A 17,141-nucleotide genomic window follows, 5' to 3' on the forward strand; every position below is an offset into this window, starting at 1 on the left:
CTCCTGCCCTCAATCTTTCCCAGCATCAGGGTCTTTTCGAATGAGTCAGCTCTTTGTATCAGGTGGCCAAATTACTGGCGTTTCAGCTTCAACATTAGTCCTTCCAATGAACACCCAGGACTGATCTCCTTTAGGATGGACTGGTTGGATCTGCCTGCAGTCCAAGGGACTCTCAAGAGTCTTCTCCAACACCACAGTTCAAAAGCATCAATTCTTCGGCACTCAACTTTCTTTATAGTCCAACTCTCACATCCATACATGACTACTGGAAAATCCATAGCCTTGACTAGACGGACCTTTGTTGGCAAACTAATGCTAGGACAAGCCAGCTCTGTCTCTCTCTGGTATCTGAGCTATCTACTGCCCACAGAGTCCTGGGCCAATACCAGCAGTCTCCTAAGGGATCTCTCCCTCTCCAGCCCATCTTGCAGTTCCCATCTTCTCAAGCCATCAATACCCCAAGATCCTACAGGAGCTCTCCATTGCCAAGTGAGGCAGCTTAGCTATGGGCTGAAGACTGGCCACAGACTTATTTGCCTTGGTCTGCACGGAAGCTTTTAACAAAGGTTGAACTGTCAGGGTAGCCAGGTGCCTCCGCTCCCTAGGGCCTGGTTCCCACCCCAGGCCCAATGCACACAGCAAGATGTTCTACTCCATCTCTGTAGACATTTGACAATCAAGTCCAGGCAGTCTCGGGACTCAAGGCCTTTCAATCTCTGGTCCAGTCACTTCTCAAACCAAACTGTCATCAACATGCAAAGCCCTTATTCCAGAGACCCGCCTGCCCTGTCCTGTCCTTCCCCTCTTGACCTCGCCATGTCTCTCTAGATGTCTATACGCCTTCCTCCCACCCTACCTGTCCCCTATCAGTAAGGCCTTGCCCTCTCCTCTCCATACATCACACAGACCGCCTCATCTCTCCTCTGTCTTCAAGGAGGACTCCACAGATCATCCAAACCCATGGTACTCTTTGCCTGGACCCGTTACTTGCTCTTGTGTATATTTCTTTGTTCTTTTAGTTATCTTTTTTAATAAGCTTATTTCCTCAGATAAGCCTATAAGTAGGATTCCCTATAAGTCACTCACACAATCTATCTCACACACCACCTAACCATTGTCTCAAATCATGGCCATGCCCTCACAACCACAAAACATTAGAGCAGCACAGATTTGCAGCCTTCAGAACAGAAGCCATGTCTTACAGTTAGTATACCGTCTAAAATCAAGGAGGTGCTCAACAGACATTTATGATGGGGAAGTATAAAAAGCAGAAGTTCCTTCTTGTTAAGAAAACATAAAGGATAAAACAGGCCCATTGTTTTATCTGTTTTATGGTTATGTAAACTCTCTTGACTCGATGGAAATAAACAACTCTTATTGTTCATCACTGCCCCGCAAGCACCCAAGGACAGGTATATTTCACTAAGGCAAGAAGCGAGACCTGCAGGAAGCAGCAGGGGCTAGGAAACCCAAAGCTCTGACCCCCACACTAGCGATGATTTACAAGATGAACCTGGATAAATCTCTCAACCGATACTGATTTTTCCAGGTAATGGGATCTTTCTTTCTCACACTGTGCCGAGCTATGATATCAACCTGGTGGAGAGGGAAGGACTAGAGGGACAATCAGAGCAGGGGGAGGGCTGCCCATGTGGTGTCCCCTCCCCACCAGTAATGCCTGGTTTCCCTTTATCCCAGCTTCCATGCTGACCCCTAGGTCTATGAGCAGCTGTGATTCCAGCAAACACCCTTTATTCCCAATTCCCTCCCATAAAATGTGTGCTTTAGCTACACACTGAGTGCAGTCCTCAGTGGAAATTTTATTTTTTAATTAATTTTTATTGGAGTCTAGTTGCTTTACAACGTTGTGCTAGTTTCTACTGCACAGCAAAGTGAATTAACTATAGGTTTACATATATCCCCTCTTTTTGGATTTCCTTCCCATTTAGGTCACCACAGAGCACTGAGTTCCCTGTGCTATATACTAGCTTCTTATTAGTTATTTATTTTATACATAGTATCATTAGTGTATATATGGAAAGCAACTATATCCCCCCAAAAGAAAAGGTAATATCTGAATACATAACAAAAAATAATGTGTGTATATATATATAAATATAAATATATATGTCAATCCCAATCTCCCAATTTATCCCACTCCCCTCCTTTCCCCGCTTGGAGCCAGTGGAAATTTAAAAATTACAAACATGGTTAACACAGATTTGATGTAAATTCTACCAGGGATCAACATATACCATGCTCTTCCAGGTGTTAGGCTACTCAGCTGGTATGACAGGAAATAAGCACATTCTCCTCTGGCAGATGCCAAGACCTAAGAGAGGGCATCACTGAGCTCTGGAACTAAACCTTCCAGGAGGCTAGGTGCTGGCAGGAGAGTGGGATACAGTTGAGTAACGAGACTTCTCTGCTAAATGAAATAAGCCAGACAGAAAAACAAATGCTGCACAGACTGTGTATATGTGAACTCTTTAAAAAAAAAAAAATAAATAAAAGGCTGACTTCACAGAGAAAACAGAATAGTGATTGCCAGAGGGAGGGGAGGAGGAATGGGAGGTATAGATCTTAGGGCACACATTTTCAGTTGGAGGAAGTGTAAGTTCTGAGGATCTAATATACAGTGTGATGACTGGAGTTGATGACTGTTTACCTGAAAGTTTCTGAGCATGTATCTTTTTGTTCTCACCACAGAGAAAGGGAACAGAGTTAACTATATGAAGTGATGAATGTGTTCATTATCTTGATCTCGGTCATCAGTTCCACAAGGTATATGTCTATCAGATTGTCATGCTGTGTACTTTACACACACACAATTCTATATTATTCCTTAATAAAGTTGGGGGGAAAAGCAAAGAGGCAGAATTTGAGACGTGTTCTTGTACCTTATACTCAGGAAATATTCAGTCATTGTTCCAGCTGAAGAGAAAGGTTTCAGGTTTCTGAACAGATGAAAAGCCAGAAAAAACAGTTCTGAAGGAGGGAGTGTGATAGGGAAATGAAAGAAGCTGAATGAATTTAGATGAACAGAACTCAAGGCGCACATGGAGGAAACGGAAGTGGGAGGAAGGCAGGGAAGTGATTACACTGGAAATAAGGACAAAGATTTGGAAAAATGACTTTTGAACTGACTTGCAAAGGAAGGTATCTAAAACATGAAAGCAGGAAAAAAAAGAAAAGAACTAAGAGCCAGAGATGATAAAACAAAGGGCACACACAGCAGAGGCAGAAGGGGAGAGACAGACTCCTAACAATGTGGGATAAGAAGGAGTATTACGAAGTGCAGACAATTTGAAAAGGTGGGATACGGTGACAAACAATGATGCTTTTTCAAAAATTTAGGGCTAAATCCAGATGCTGAGGCTTTCTCAATTTACATATTTCCCCTCAGAATGGAAGAGTCTGTGATGCCATTTTGCTGGGGGCAGCATTTGGGAAGTGGCTGCATTTTTACCCTCATTCATTTATAGCTGGCCTGGAAGCCAAGCCCCTCTCCTGAAGGCCCCTGCTGCAGTGAGAAGCCCATGGGAGAAGCGTCTGCCACAAAGGTGCTCCTTTAATTAGCTGTTTCCAAGACAAAAGTACAAACACCCCTGGACAAAATGTACTGAGTACTGGTGCCTGGATGACTTGACTCTGAAAAGCATTAGTCATTCTGAAACAAATGCACAGCAACAAGAGAACTCTTGAGTGCCAAAAATCTGATCATTTCACTCAGCATTTCTTAAGGCAAAGCTTTAGCTTTTTTTAAAAACAGATATTTGATTATGAAGGCACGCAAGGCAGCAAACACTGAAAGCAGGCTTTTGTGATGCAGAAGCCACTACAAGGTCACAAAAGCTAGAAAGAAACATTTCACATTTCCTGGGGACCCATAGCTAGTTTCTCTTGAGTCCTGATTTCTGTACGTGTGTGTGTATATGTCTGTGTGTTCCCAATTCTTTTCAAAGGGCAAATCTCCCAATCCTAGTAAAGGTGGTAACAGTACGTGGCTAACTAGGAATCCTGGCAAAATTCATTAGAAGATGGGGACAGTTTCTTATGAGAAATATCTTACGGATCCACACATAAGATGTTGGTACTATACTACAGGATTCCTATTAAGCTAACACTTGATAGTTAGGGTCTCACTTAGCATGTCTGATTCATAAATGATGCAAAGGCAAAATGAGTTATTAATGCAAAGACCATTTGTTAGAGACAGGAACCATTGACAGGATTTTACTAGGGCTGACGGGGCAGCAGAGGGTGGTTTATAGGGACTAGCGATGCAAGCGCAGAACCCTGCAGGGCCATGGTGGCATGTTTTCAGGTTGGCCTGGGTCTCCCAGAACTGAACTTCTGCCATGTGTCTGCTGTCAGGCAGCCTCCGCAAAGCACACCCAGCTAGCTTCTTTTTTGGCTACGTGCCCACGTTACAAAAATCTGCCATCATGATGGTGCCAACAGTGGGCCTCCAGTCCCCATCTCCACAGTACTAGGGATAAGAGGGCTTGAATGCAGGGCAGAGCTCTTCAGAGCAACTTACTCTTCTTAGTACTTAACTATGTTAAGTTGTTTAGCACTTTCCATGTGTCAAGCACTACTATCGGCACTTTACGTGCATTGTCTCCCTGCATCCTCAAAACCTTGGCATGCCAGGGGTACTGATATGATCTCTGTTTTACAGAGGGGGAAATGAAGTCACAGAGAGGTCAGGTGAATTGCTCAAGGTCACGCAGTCTGGAAGCAGCAAAGCCGTATTTTAAATCTGGTTCCCTCCCTATTTCAAAGCCCCTACTCTTGCCGTTGACTTTAAAGAACATAAAGTCTGAAGAGTGTGGTGCTCTCATTCCCTGGGAGATGCTGTCATCACTGTCACCATGCTGTAGAATCTTTAAGACAAAGAGCAAGGGAAACGTCAGACATCAAGGGCCTTTACTGAGATAACCAGTAGTTAGAAGTGAACTAGAAGTGAAGGGAGATACAAAGTATAACCCTCAGTAGTATTAGTTGCTCAGTTGTGTCCAACTCTTCGTGATCCCATAGACTATAGCCCACCAGGCTCCTCTCCATGGGATTTTCCAGGAGAGAATACTGGAGTGGGTTGCCATCGTCTTCTCCAGGGGATCTTTCCAACCCAGGGACTGAACCTGTGTCTCCTGCACGGCATGAAGATTCCTTACCATCTGAGCCACCAGGGAAGCCCGTAAACCTCGTTACGTGCATCAGTGCTATTCTAGCCCTACCACTTACCAGAGGCTGCTAACTAACCTTGAAAACCTGGGTCTTGGAGCCAACCTGCTCAGATTTGAATGTCAGCTCTGTTATTAATACTAATGTCAGGCGAGACATTGAACCTCTCAGGGCCTTGGCTTACTGGGTATAATAACAGAATCTTCCCTCACCGAAGATTACATGAAATAAAACATGTCTCAGAACCATGTGCAGCACACAGCAAGTATTAACTACTATTATTTTTACCAGCATGGGCCTTTGGGCAAGATGCTTAAGTCCATCTGAGTCTCCTCATGTATAAAATGGATTGGCAGAGAGTTGTCATGAGGGTTAAGTGAAAGAAAATCCTAAAAGTGTGTAAGATGCAGACCTCAGAGTAAGCACTCAGAAAACATTCATTTGTTTTCCTCTTCCCAAGAGACCACTGTCACTGGCCCTTCTGAGACCTCAGCCTCCCACAGTATGACAGGGGACACCCACCCACCCACTCCCCTCCCATCTCTCACCTCACAGCCAGAGCCTGCCAAAGGTCGGGCTGCATGTGAAGAAACCTGGGTTCTACTTTTAGTTCTAGCTTTTGAAAACCTCAGTTTCCTCACTTATTCCTTCTATTATAACCTCAGCACATGTATTCCAGACAGCATGTTATACATGCAAGGGCAGACCAACAAGGTACAGGTCCCATCTTCCAGAAGAGGACACCCTAGTTCAAACTAAAGGCATGCAAACAAATGAAGTGTGCTGATTGAGACATAGATAAGTCAGAGTGGCCCAAAGGAGATAGGAGCCAGATGTATCTAGGCAGGGCAAGGCTCAGAGAATAGAGGCCCTGGGGCTGAGCCTTACAAACTGAATAGGAGTGTCCCGGGAAGAACAAGAAGAAAGGTGTTCCAGTCTGAGCAAAGGCTCATTGATGCCAACTGCGGAACTCAATAATGACTTATAACTGAGTAACAGGGAGCAATTAGGGGAGCGGCAGGAAAAAAGGATAATAGCATCTTCCCCACTTACCCTATAGAATTTCCACAAGTCCAAACAAGAACAATTAAAACACTGAAAAAGACACTGTGTCGCAGAAATGTTGCGCATGATTACTAGTAGTGCTCTAGCAAGGTTCACATGGCACTAACTTTTCACCCATTTCCTAGCTCGAGAATTCCAGGTACTGCTTCTTCTCTTGCCACCACTTTGCCACCCTTCCCTCCCCACTGAGAGAAGGTAAGGAGGATTCAGCACTGATCTAAGTGGAGAGGTGGGAGGCAGAAAAAAGAAAAACTTTCAGCTCTTTGTTTCAATGACCACAAACTGAAAAGTTGCTTAACTTAATGCTGCTCATATTTTTAAAAACCTCAGTCTGTACTGGCCAAAAAATAACCTTGACCCTAAGACCATGGCTTTTCAAATATTCTTCTCCATGCATGCATGCATGCATGTCTGTGTCATGTCTGACTCTTTGTGACCCTATGGACTGTAGGCCACCAGGCTCCTCTATCCATGGGATTCTCCAGGCACAAATACTGGAGTGTGTTGCCATGCCCTCCTCCAAGGGATCTTCCCGACCCCAGGATTGAAACCACATCTCTGCGTAACTAGTATCTCCTGCATTGGCAGGCAGGTTCTTTAACATTAGCATCACCTGGGAAGCCCATTCTTCTCCATAACCCATAGTAAAAAAAAAAAAAAAAAATTATACCATAAACCAGTCTCTCCCTCTCTCTCTCACACACATACACACTATGAAACAATACACTTATATCTACTATATGTAATTCACTCTGATATTTCCTCTTCTATTCTACTGTATGTCATTTAAAAAAAAGTGTCAGTTACAATTTCCTAACTGATTTCATTACTTGCTAGTAGGTCACACTTGCAACTGGAAAACACCATCCTAAGAGACAGGAAGGCTTATGAAAAATTTCAAAAGAATGGTTCACAAATCCTTAGAATCTTTCTTTTCTTTTGCATTTCCAGATATTGCAAAATAAAAGAAAGTCCAGGCCATTTCCTAGAAAACAAGACATCCCTGGGTGCACAGTTCACGCAGGGTACTGCTGATGACAATAAGTTAGAGGTTTCCACACAGGGTATTCTGTGTGTTTGGTTGCCATAGGCTGGCTGTCCAGTAAGATTTCAAAACACAGGGGTCTCTCTTAGGCAGGGCCTTCGTGCCCTGTGGAAAGTAGGATCGTATGTCTCCAGTGTCTTTTCAAGGAGAGCATTCAACAAGCAACTTCTTTCACGTAAAGCGATCATCACACATCATAACCCAGATGTGAGGAGCGTTCCACCTCAGGGTAGCTGAAATAGGAACACACTGCCTAGATGCCTTTCCAGTCACGCACAGACTTAAAATTCATACTGCCATCGTCGCTACCATCATCTATCTCCTCAAGCCTAAAGAGTGCTCCCCATCCAGTTCTGTATGCTTTTTGTGTTCAACCAAAATCCTAAACCTGGAAAGAAACACAAAGGTCATCTGGATACACCCTTTTCCTTCCAAAGAGAAGTGCCAACTAGACTTTCCTTCTTCAGAGTCACTTCCCCTTGGACCTCAACATGCATCTGTGTTTCACAGGGCATTCCTTGTGCTACTGCACAAGCTTGAGACGTTTCTACCATCACACTTCTGATTATACTGTTTCTCCTGCTTAGAATTCCTTCCCTCCTGCCAATACAAATCCTACCCACCATTCCAGATCCCTAAGAAGCCTTCCCCAAATTCTATGGGCCCTGTTATCCCTTCTTCCTTCTTTGAAATGAAATTAAACTCACTGAATTCATATAGCCTTTGGCCTCTTAGATGCTATTTAACAGACAGTTGATATGTATTTATGAATTTTCTAATACATAAAAGAACTTATGTTTACAAGAAACTTTAATTTTAAATTAAAAATTTCTACAAAATACACATCAAGGAGTAAACATGAGGATTTAGTATTTTATCATGAATTTATTTAAATCAAGTAATCATTAAAGAAATAAATATTAAGCTGTTAATTTCAACATACTCAGAACCAGTGACTATAGTGGTGGTAGGTACCAGTCCTTTGATTTTTCTAATATATATACTATCATATGACAGACACCTGAATTAGGCAACTGAATTCTTACATGCATCATACAGAGCCACTGAGTGGCTTCCTTCCTAAGAACACCACAGAAGATGCTCTTATGGAAGGAGGTTTTGTGCTTTGATGCTCAGTGAATCCTTGAACTTTGTGTAGGCTTTGGTTATTTATTGTCATGGTAGACTACTGAATTTCAGAACTTGAAAAGAATTTAAAGATTACCTATTATATCTCTGATAAGGAAATTTAACCAGGGAAAGCTGAGCTTCACATCATCTCTATAGAAAATCATAGCAGTGGGGCTAAAAACCTAAATCTGTTATCCAATGAAGTCAGGAGTTGTAAGTCTAAAAACCTCATACCACCGAGCTCTTCAGTTTCATTTCCTCTGTCCCCACACTTCCCGTCTTCCACCAGATGCCTCTGTCTCACCACTGAGGAACTTCCCCAGGTCCTCCACACCAAGCTATTTTCCTGCCGTTAACCAGTTCCTCAATGCTGTTTCCTCTTGATGCCATGACTTCTCCTATCCTGCCTGGAAATTTCACTGTTTCTTCTGGTTTGGCCCTTATCCAACACCACACCGGCCCAAACTATACAACCTTAATTTTAATCCTTCCAGAAAAACTTGTTATATGTTCCAGACAAAGTTACATAGGACACTGAAGCTGGTGACCATGATGACCATCTCACAGAGTCCTATTCTAGGACAGGATGACTGAGTTATTTTCCATCTCATGCTGTGTAAAATACAGAACATGCTGGAAAAAGTTTTCTCTTCAATCAGGCAAGTAGTTTCTGAAGGTACATAGCCAAGCAAATGCCCAATATGCTACTGAAGAAAGAGCGGAGAAATAGCTCTGGAAGGAATGAAAGAGGCTAAGCCAAAGTGGAAATAAAGCCCAATTGTGGATGTGTCTGGTGGTGAAAGTAAAGCTCGATGCTGTAAAGAACAATATTGCATAGGAACCAGGAATGTTAGGTCCAGGTCAATTTACCTGAATCAAGGTAAACTGGAAGTGGTCAAACAGGAGACAGCAAGTGGTCAAACATCAACATTTTAGAAATCAGTGAACTAAAATGGACGGGAATGGGTGAATTTAATTCATATGATGGTTATATCTACTATAATGGGCAAGAATCCCTTAGAAAAAAGGGAGTAGCCCTCATAGTCAACAAGAGAGTCCAAAATGCAGTACATGGGTGCAATCTCAAAAACGATAGAATGATCTCAGTTCATTGCTAAGGCAAACCTTCAATATCACGGTAATCCAAATCTATGCCCCAACCACTCATGCCATAGAAGCTGAAGTCAAACGGTTCTATGAAGACCTACAAGACCTTCTAACACCAAAAAAAGATGTCCTTTTCATCATAGGGGACTGGAATGCAAAAGTAGGAAGTCAAGGGATACCAGGAGTAACAGGGAAGTTTGGCCTTGGAGTACAGAATGAAGCAAGCAGGTCAAAGGCTAACAGAGTTTTGCCAAGAGAACACACTGCTCATAGTAATTACCCTCTTCTAAAAACACAAGGGACATCTCTACACATGGACATCATGAGATGGTCAACACCGAAATTAGATCGACATATTCCTTGCAGCCAAAGATGGAGAAGCTCTATACAGTTAGCAAAAACATGACCAGGAGTTGACTATGGCTCAGATCATGAACTCCTTATTGCAAAATCCAGACTTAAATTGAAAAAAGTAGGGAAAATCACTAGGCCATTCAGGTGTGACCTAAATCAAATCTGTTGATTATATAGCGGAAGTGACAAATAGATTCAAAGGATTAGATCTGATAGACAGAGTGCCTGAAGAACTAAGGACAGAGGTTCAAACATTGTACAGAAGGCAGTGATCAAAACCATCCCCCAAAAAAGAAACAAAAAGAGAAAATGGTTGTCTGAGGAAACCTTACAAATAGTTGAGAGAAAAGAAGTGAAAAACAAAGGAGAAAAAGGAAAGATAAACCCATTTGAAAGCAGAGTTCCGAGGAACAGCAGAGACAGATGGGAAGACTCCCTAAGTGAACAATGCAAGAAACAGAGGAAAACAGCAGAATGGGAAAGACTGGAGCTCTTCAGGAAAATTAGAGACACCAGGGGAATGTTTCATGCACAGATGGCACAATAAAGGACAGAAACGGTATGGACCTAACAGAAGCAGAAGATATTAAGAGGTGGCAAGAATACACAGAAGAACTGTACAAAAGAGATCTTCACAACCCAGACAACCACAATGGTCTGGCTCTAGCCTGACATCCTGGAGTGTGAAGTCAAGTGGGCCTCAGGGGGCATCACTACGAACAAAGCTAGGGGAGGTGATGGAATTCCAGCTGAGCTAATTCAAATCCTAAAAGATGATGCTGTAAAAATGCTGCACTCAATATGCCAGCAAATTTACAGAACTCAGAAGTGGCCACAGGACTGGAAAAGGTCAGTTTTCATTCCAGTCCCAAAGAAAGGCAATGCCAAAGAATGTTTGAACTACTGTCCAATTGCACTCATTTCACATGTTAGCAAGGTCATGCTCAAAACTCTCCAAGGTAAGCTTCAACAGTATATGAACTGAAAACTTTCAGATGTGCAAGCTGAATTTAGAAAAGGCAGGAGAATCAGAGATCAAATTGCCAACATCCATTGGATCACAGAAAAAGCAAGAGAATTCCAGAAAAACATCTACTTCTGCTTCATTGACTATGCTAAAGCCTTTGACTGTGTTATCACAACAAACTCCAGAAAATTCTTGGAAACTCCCAGAAAGAAATGGGAATACCAGACCACCTTACATGCCTCCTGAGAAAACTGTACACAGTTGAAGAAGCAACATTTAGAAATGGACATGGAAAAATGGACTGGTTTCAAACCGGGAAAGTAGTACGTCAAGGCTATATCTTGTCACCCTGCTTATTTAACTTACATGCAGAGTACATCATGTGAAATGCCAGGCTGGATGAAGCACAAGCTGGAATCAAGATTGCCAGGAGAAATAACAATAACCACAGATATGCAGATGATACCACCCTCATGGCAGAAAGTGAAGAGGAAAGAGTCTCTTGATGAAGGTGAAAGAGGAGAGCGAAAAAGCTGGCTTAAAACTCAACATTCAAAAAACTAAGACCATAGCATCCAGTCTCATCACTTTATGGCAAATAGATGGGGAAACAATGGAAACTGTGACATACTTTATTTTCTTGGCCTCCAAAATCACTGCAGACAGTAACTGCAGCCATGAAATTAAAAGACGCTTACTCCTTGGAAGTAAAGCTGTGATAAAATTAGATACTGTATTAAAAATCAACAAAGGTTTGTATAGTCAAAGCAATGGTTTTTCTTGTATGTAGGGATGTGAGTGTTGGACCATAAGGAAGGCTGAGCATCAAAGAATTGACTCTTTCAAAGTGTGGTGTTGGAGAAGACTCTTGAGAGTCCTTTGGACAGCGAGGAGAGTCAATCCTAAAGGAAATCAAGCCTGAGTATTCATTGGAAGGACTGATGCTGAAGCTGAAGCTCTAATACTTTGGTCACCTAATGCGAAGAGCCAACTCATTGGAAAAAGACCCCGAGGCTGGGAAAGATTGTTGGCAAGAGAAGGGGATGACAGATGATATTTTTGGATGGTATCACTGATTCAATGGGCATGAGTTTGAGCAAGCTCCAGGAGATGGTAAAGGACAGGGAAGGCTGGCATGCTGCACTCCATGGGGTTGCAAAGAGTCAGACATGACTAAGCAGCTGAACAACAACAACAAAGCAAACAGTTATGCTTGCAAGTAGGAAAAGTAGAGTTTATTGACACTAAGAATAAAGACCAAAAACATCAATAGTTCTAGCTCAAGAGTAGAAAAATGGATCAGTTTGACTCCACCTTTTCTTATTGTTGTCTACATTCTTGTCAAGGCACTACAAGGAGAATGAGGTATTCAAACTTGAAGACAGAACAAAGAAGCCAGTAAAAAGTCCAAATAAAGCAAAACTAGTTACAGAATGTGGTAATAAGCATGTGGACTTCATCGGCCAACTGGTCAGTGTTGGTTCCACCATTAACAATGAATGACCTTGGCCATACCACTTAAACCCTCCACTCAGTTTCTTCATCTGATACAGGGATAACAGTAGCTGACCTCACAGGGTTGCCAAGGGGATTAAATAAGCTAATATCTACAAAATCCTTAGGACAATGCTTGCACATATTAAACCCTATATAAATATTTGTTATCTTAAATAAACCCTCAGTTTGAAATTATTTTAACAATCATACTACGTGTCTGCTGACCTCCAAACCACACTAGCAGTTTCAGGACCTACTGACATCCTGATGGTTCCCATTCCAGAACACGCATCCCCTGCATCTTCCATTATGAATTGCTCCCCAGGAATTCACTTTATAGTTACTTCACATTGGGGATTAAAAGGACTATCCTCCTGAATCTCTCTCAGCAATGGTCCCCACAGCTGCAGCCACCACACAGGGTGAGAAATGGTCTCTCTAATGTAGAAGTCAAAACCATAAAAGTCTTCATCCACCCATCACAAAGTCTACCTGTCTTCTGGACACAGGACTGGAATTGGTGCACAACTGGCTACCCGTCACAGAGAATACAAAACGAAGGTAAAATTCTTCACCCAAATGAGTCTTCCTGGTCCAAGAATCACAGTGGAAAGCAAAACTCCTGAGAGCTGCTCAAACCCATTGTCTTAAAGGTTCTCTTCTGTCCTTTTCTTAATTTCCTTTGGATCAAGGTCACCAAACAGCTATGTTAGTTTTGACATTTCCAAGGTCACCAAACAACTACCACTCCGCTAAACCCAGTGAGACCTTGTGTGACTCTGCCTCTCAAGAGTATGACCACTGTTGATACACTCTTTCTTTTTCACAGTTTCCAGGCCACTGTATTCCCCTGGGTTTTCTGGCTACCCCTTTTCTTGGTTTTATGCCGGTTGCTCCTGCCTTTCCATCTTCCCTACATTGGAATGTCCTGGGGCTCATTCCTTGGTCCTCTTCTTTCCTCCATCCACACTCCCTTTCACAGTGGGCTCATCTGGTTTTTTGGTTTAAAATACCACTTTTCCCCCCAGTGACTTTAGAATATAGACCTCCAGTCCATCCCTAAATCCTGAAAGCTTCATTCAATAACTCCCTGAGATGTCTAAAAAAACCCCTAAACTTAGCTAGACCAAAGCCAAACTCCCCACCTTCTCCCCAAATCTCTTCTGTCTTCCCCATCTCCACCTTCCCCTAGCCCTGCCATCTTCCTTTGTACCTTACTCATCAGCAAATCCTATTGATGCTATCATCTAAAAAAATTCAGAAATCAGCCACGTCACATCACCTCTAGACTGCTCTCTGGTCCTGCTCTCTGGACCATCTCTCTTGGGCACTGAAATGCCCTCTTAAGCCTCTGCTTTTGCCCCACTACGGTATTTCCTCAAAACAGCAGCCAAAGAGATGCCACTAAAATGTGAGATCATGTCACTCCCTCATTCAAAACCTTCTAACGGCTTCTCCTCTCATTCAGAAAAGTCAAAGCCTTTACGGTAACTGCACAGCCCCACTGAATCTGAGTCTCCCCACCCCCACCCCCTCAGCTCTCTGACCTCATCGCCCCCCTCGCTCACTCCACTCCAGCCATACTGGCCTCCTTTCTATTCAGCCTCCAAAACTCATTGTATCTTTTGCCTGGAACACCCACACTGCCCCCCACCCCCGGTCCCCATACCCACACGAATCGCTCCCTCACCACTTTCCTATCTCAGCTACAAGGTCATCTTCTAGGTGGAGCTGTCCCTCACAATACTTTTTTTAAATTGCAAGCTATACCTGTTTAGCACACCTCTTATCTTCCCTGCTCTGTTTTTTCCCATTAGACTCCTCAACATCTTATTTTACAAAATTTGTAATAAAATTTACTATAAAATCATTTTTTGTCCCATTATAGTACTTACATTGCCTTCCCCTATTAGAGTATAAGCTCCAGGCAGGTGGGGGTTTATGTCTGTTCAGGTTCATTCCTGCATTCCTACCACCTAGTAAGTGCCTTTTTTTTACAGCAGGTACTCAATAAATATTTGCTGAATGAAGGGGAGTAACTTCTGACTTGGTTCCTCTTACCTAAGACAGTCATCACCGTCTTCATTAGCTTCATGGGCGTCCTCCGGCGGCTGATGGACCCACTCGTATGCGGAGACAAGACGTTGGTTTTCCTCTTTACATACATGTAGATCCTCAGGTACACCACGACCATAATGAAGAAGGCCATGAGGTTGGACACAGTCCAGAAAATGAGGTAACTCCTGCTATAAATGGGGGCCAGGGAAGAGCAGGCAGAGATGTCACAGAGGCAATTCCAGCCCAGCGTGGGGACAGCCCCCATAAAGATGGCGATGGCCCAGACGAACAAGATGAGCAGCGTCACCCTCTTTTTGGTCAGGTTGCTGTGGACCCGCATTCTCATGATCGACATGTGCCTTTCCACGGCAATAACCAACAAATTGGTCAAGGAGGCTGTTAAGCTAGCGTCCAGAAGTCCCTGGCGGAGAAACCACCGGTTGACAGTCAGAGTTTTTGAAACTGGGCCAGTGTTAAACATCAGGTACACATAGGCAATTCCAGCAAAGAAGTCTGCAGCAGCTAGGTTAGCCAACAGGTAGTAGAAGGGGAAATGAAACTTTCTGTTTTTGATCACTGCTGCGATGACTAGAGAATTAGAAAAAAAGATAAACAGGCAGAAAAATGTTCCAAGACACAAAGCAGTTAAAAGCTTCGTTCCTGTCCACTCATCAGCAGTGTCAGTGTTGCTCCTATTATAAAAAAAGTCCATCCGCTTATCATAGTAACACTCATTCATTGTGGAGAAGAACTGAACATCCTAGAAAGAAATTTAAAGAAGAAACAAATATCACTCTTTGCAACAATCAGTCACTAAACCACCAGTTGCCATTGCTAAGCCCCTCATTCTAGTCAACTCCTGTTAATCCTTCAGATCCCGGTGTAAATGTCCCTTGCTCCAGGACCCTGGTCCTTGACCTCCTATTACAACATTTATCTCACCTCAGTCACGGTTTTCTGTTTCTCAGGTTAGGTGCAAGCTCAGTGAGCGAGGGTACTATCTATTTTGTTCATCATGATAACCCCAGGTCCCATCTGCCCTGGCTGTCTCAAGACCAATATTTACTGAATGGTTAGCTGGCTGGCTGAAAGAATGAATGATCAGGAGGCAAAACTAGGTCAAATATTCTGAACCTTGCAATAATCCACTCTATACTGGTAACAATTACAGCATAGCATGTTAACACTTCTCCTGGTGGTTTCCAGCTCATTGCTTATTTATAGGTTCTGTTCATTAATCAAGGGCAAGTTGGTAATGCCAGGCACATTCTTGCCAAGATATCAGGTGTTGAGTTACTCTTCACATGACCATATGGCTTTCCCAAGACTTCTGATCCACCTTTGCCATGTTTTAGTTTCAAGCTACGACGACACTGGTTAAGCACGTGGCACAGGGCTGGCGACTTTGTCCTCAATCCTCCTTTTTTACCGTCTTGTTCACTTCTTTCTTACTCTCCTAAGCCAAACTGCACCAATGTGAGTTTGCATATGTGATTATCCACCGCAATCACTTCAAGTCAGTTTCCTTCCCTGGGCTCTGTTTAATGGCCGGTAGCAGAAGAGCAGTCCTTCATGGGTAAGACTAGAACCTGGAGTCTGAGGGTATGATAATGCACTTGTCAACTAAAGACAAGTTGTCCAGACACATGTCTGAAAGCAGACCCCATACTGGGGTACCAGGAAGACAAGTAAGATACTAATCTCAGCATGAGGTCTCTTGCAGTCCAAAAGTGAGGGGTTCTGACCAAGGAGGGGCTGGGCAGGGTCTCAAACGATGCGCATGCATCTGTGCTTGCTGGGAAGACCAGGTGTTTTGCCTCAGAGTGATCCGGCCATTGCTGTGAAGGGTCCAATTAATGGAGAATGGAGTTGAAGACCAGGTAATCTATCATCTGGAGAGAATGACCAGGGCTCTTTCTCAAGAAACGTGGCTACAATATTTCTTCTGGAAAACTGGATACCTGGTAGACACGTGCACTGAGCAGTCCACTGGTGGGAATGAAGTGGCTCTAACAGTGAAAACTTGGTGGAAATCCCCAGCTTTTAAGGCTCTCATAAATTCTAAAGGCTCTTGTAAAGCTCAATATCACATCCAGAATCAGGATAAGGGGATCAAATATCAGTCTAAAGTAGTACAAAATAGAGATTTATTGTAGACAGTCTTCATTTTAATTTATAATGGTATAATGATACTTTTACTGAATTAGATATATGTGTCTCTGCCATAAATAATGAAAGGTAAAATATCATGATATATGTTTCAGATAAACAAATGGGAATGATCTCAAAATACAAATGGCCTAACTGCCTTTTACTAATGACAAAACAAAAACTATTCTCTTTGGAAGATACTCACCAACCACTAACTGCCAATATCAGACAACTTCATAAAACAGGTCAATATATCTACATTATATCATGATAATTTTCCCAAGTTAAAACTACATGTCTATATGATAATTTTCACAATCTTCCAGTATGAATATACCACAATTTACTTAACTAATCCCTAACTGTTGGATATTTAAGTTGTTTCTAATATTTTACTTTGACAAGAAAGACTACATTCTTATGCATTAATCTTTACACACTTGGCCAATTATTTCCTTAGGATTAATCCATAGATTTTAGTTGATGAAGTAGCAAATATAAATTTATTTAAAGGTTTCTTGTATATGTTGTCGAACTGCCCTCGAGACAGACATTTCTAATCCCACCAGCAGCAGA

General features: G+C 42.7%; 1 protein-coding gene across 1 annotated transcript in view; it reads right to left on the reverse strand.

Moving 5' to 3' along the window:
- The window catches only part of LPAR3 (lysophosphatidic acid receptor 3), an 83,265-nt gene that overhangs the window by 39,880 nt on the left and 26,244 nt on the right, over positions 1–17,141 (reverse strand). The window contains exon 2 of the mRNA XM_018045685.1: positions 14,418–15,174. Coding sequence (XP_017901174.1) covers positions 14,418–15,153 — 736 coding nt within the window. The 5' untranslated portion in view covers positions 15,154–15,174. The remainder of the gene's footprint in view (positions 1–14,417; positions 15,175–17,141) is intronic.

Source organism: Capra hircus, chromosome 3 (assembly GCF_001704415.2).
Source record: "Capra hircus breed San Clemente chromosome 3, ASM170441v1, whole genome shotgun sequence".
NCBI classification, from domain to species: domain Eukaryota; kingdom Metazoa; phylum Chordata; class Mammalia; order Artiodactyla; family Bovidae; genus Capra; species Capra hircus.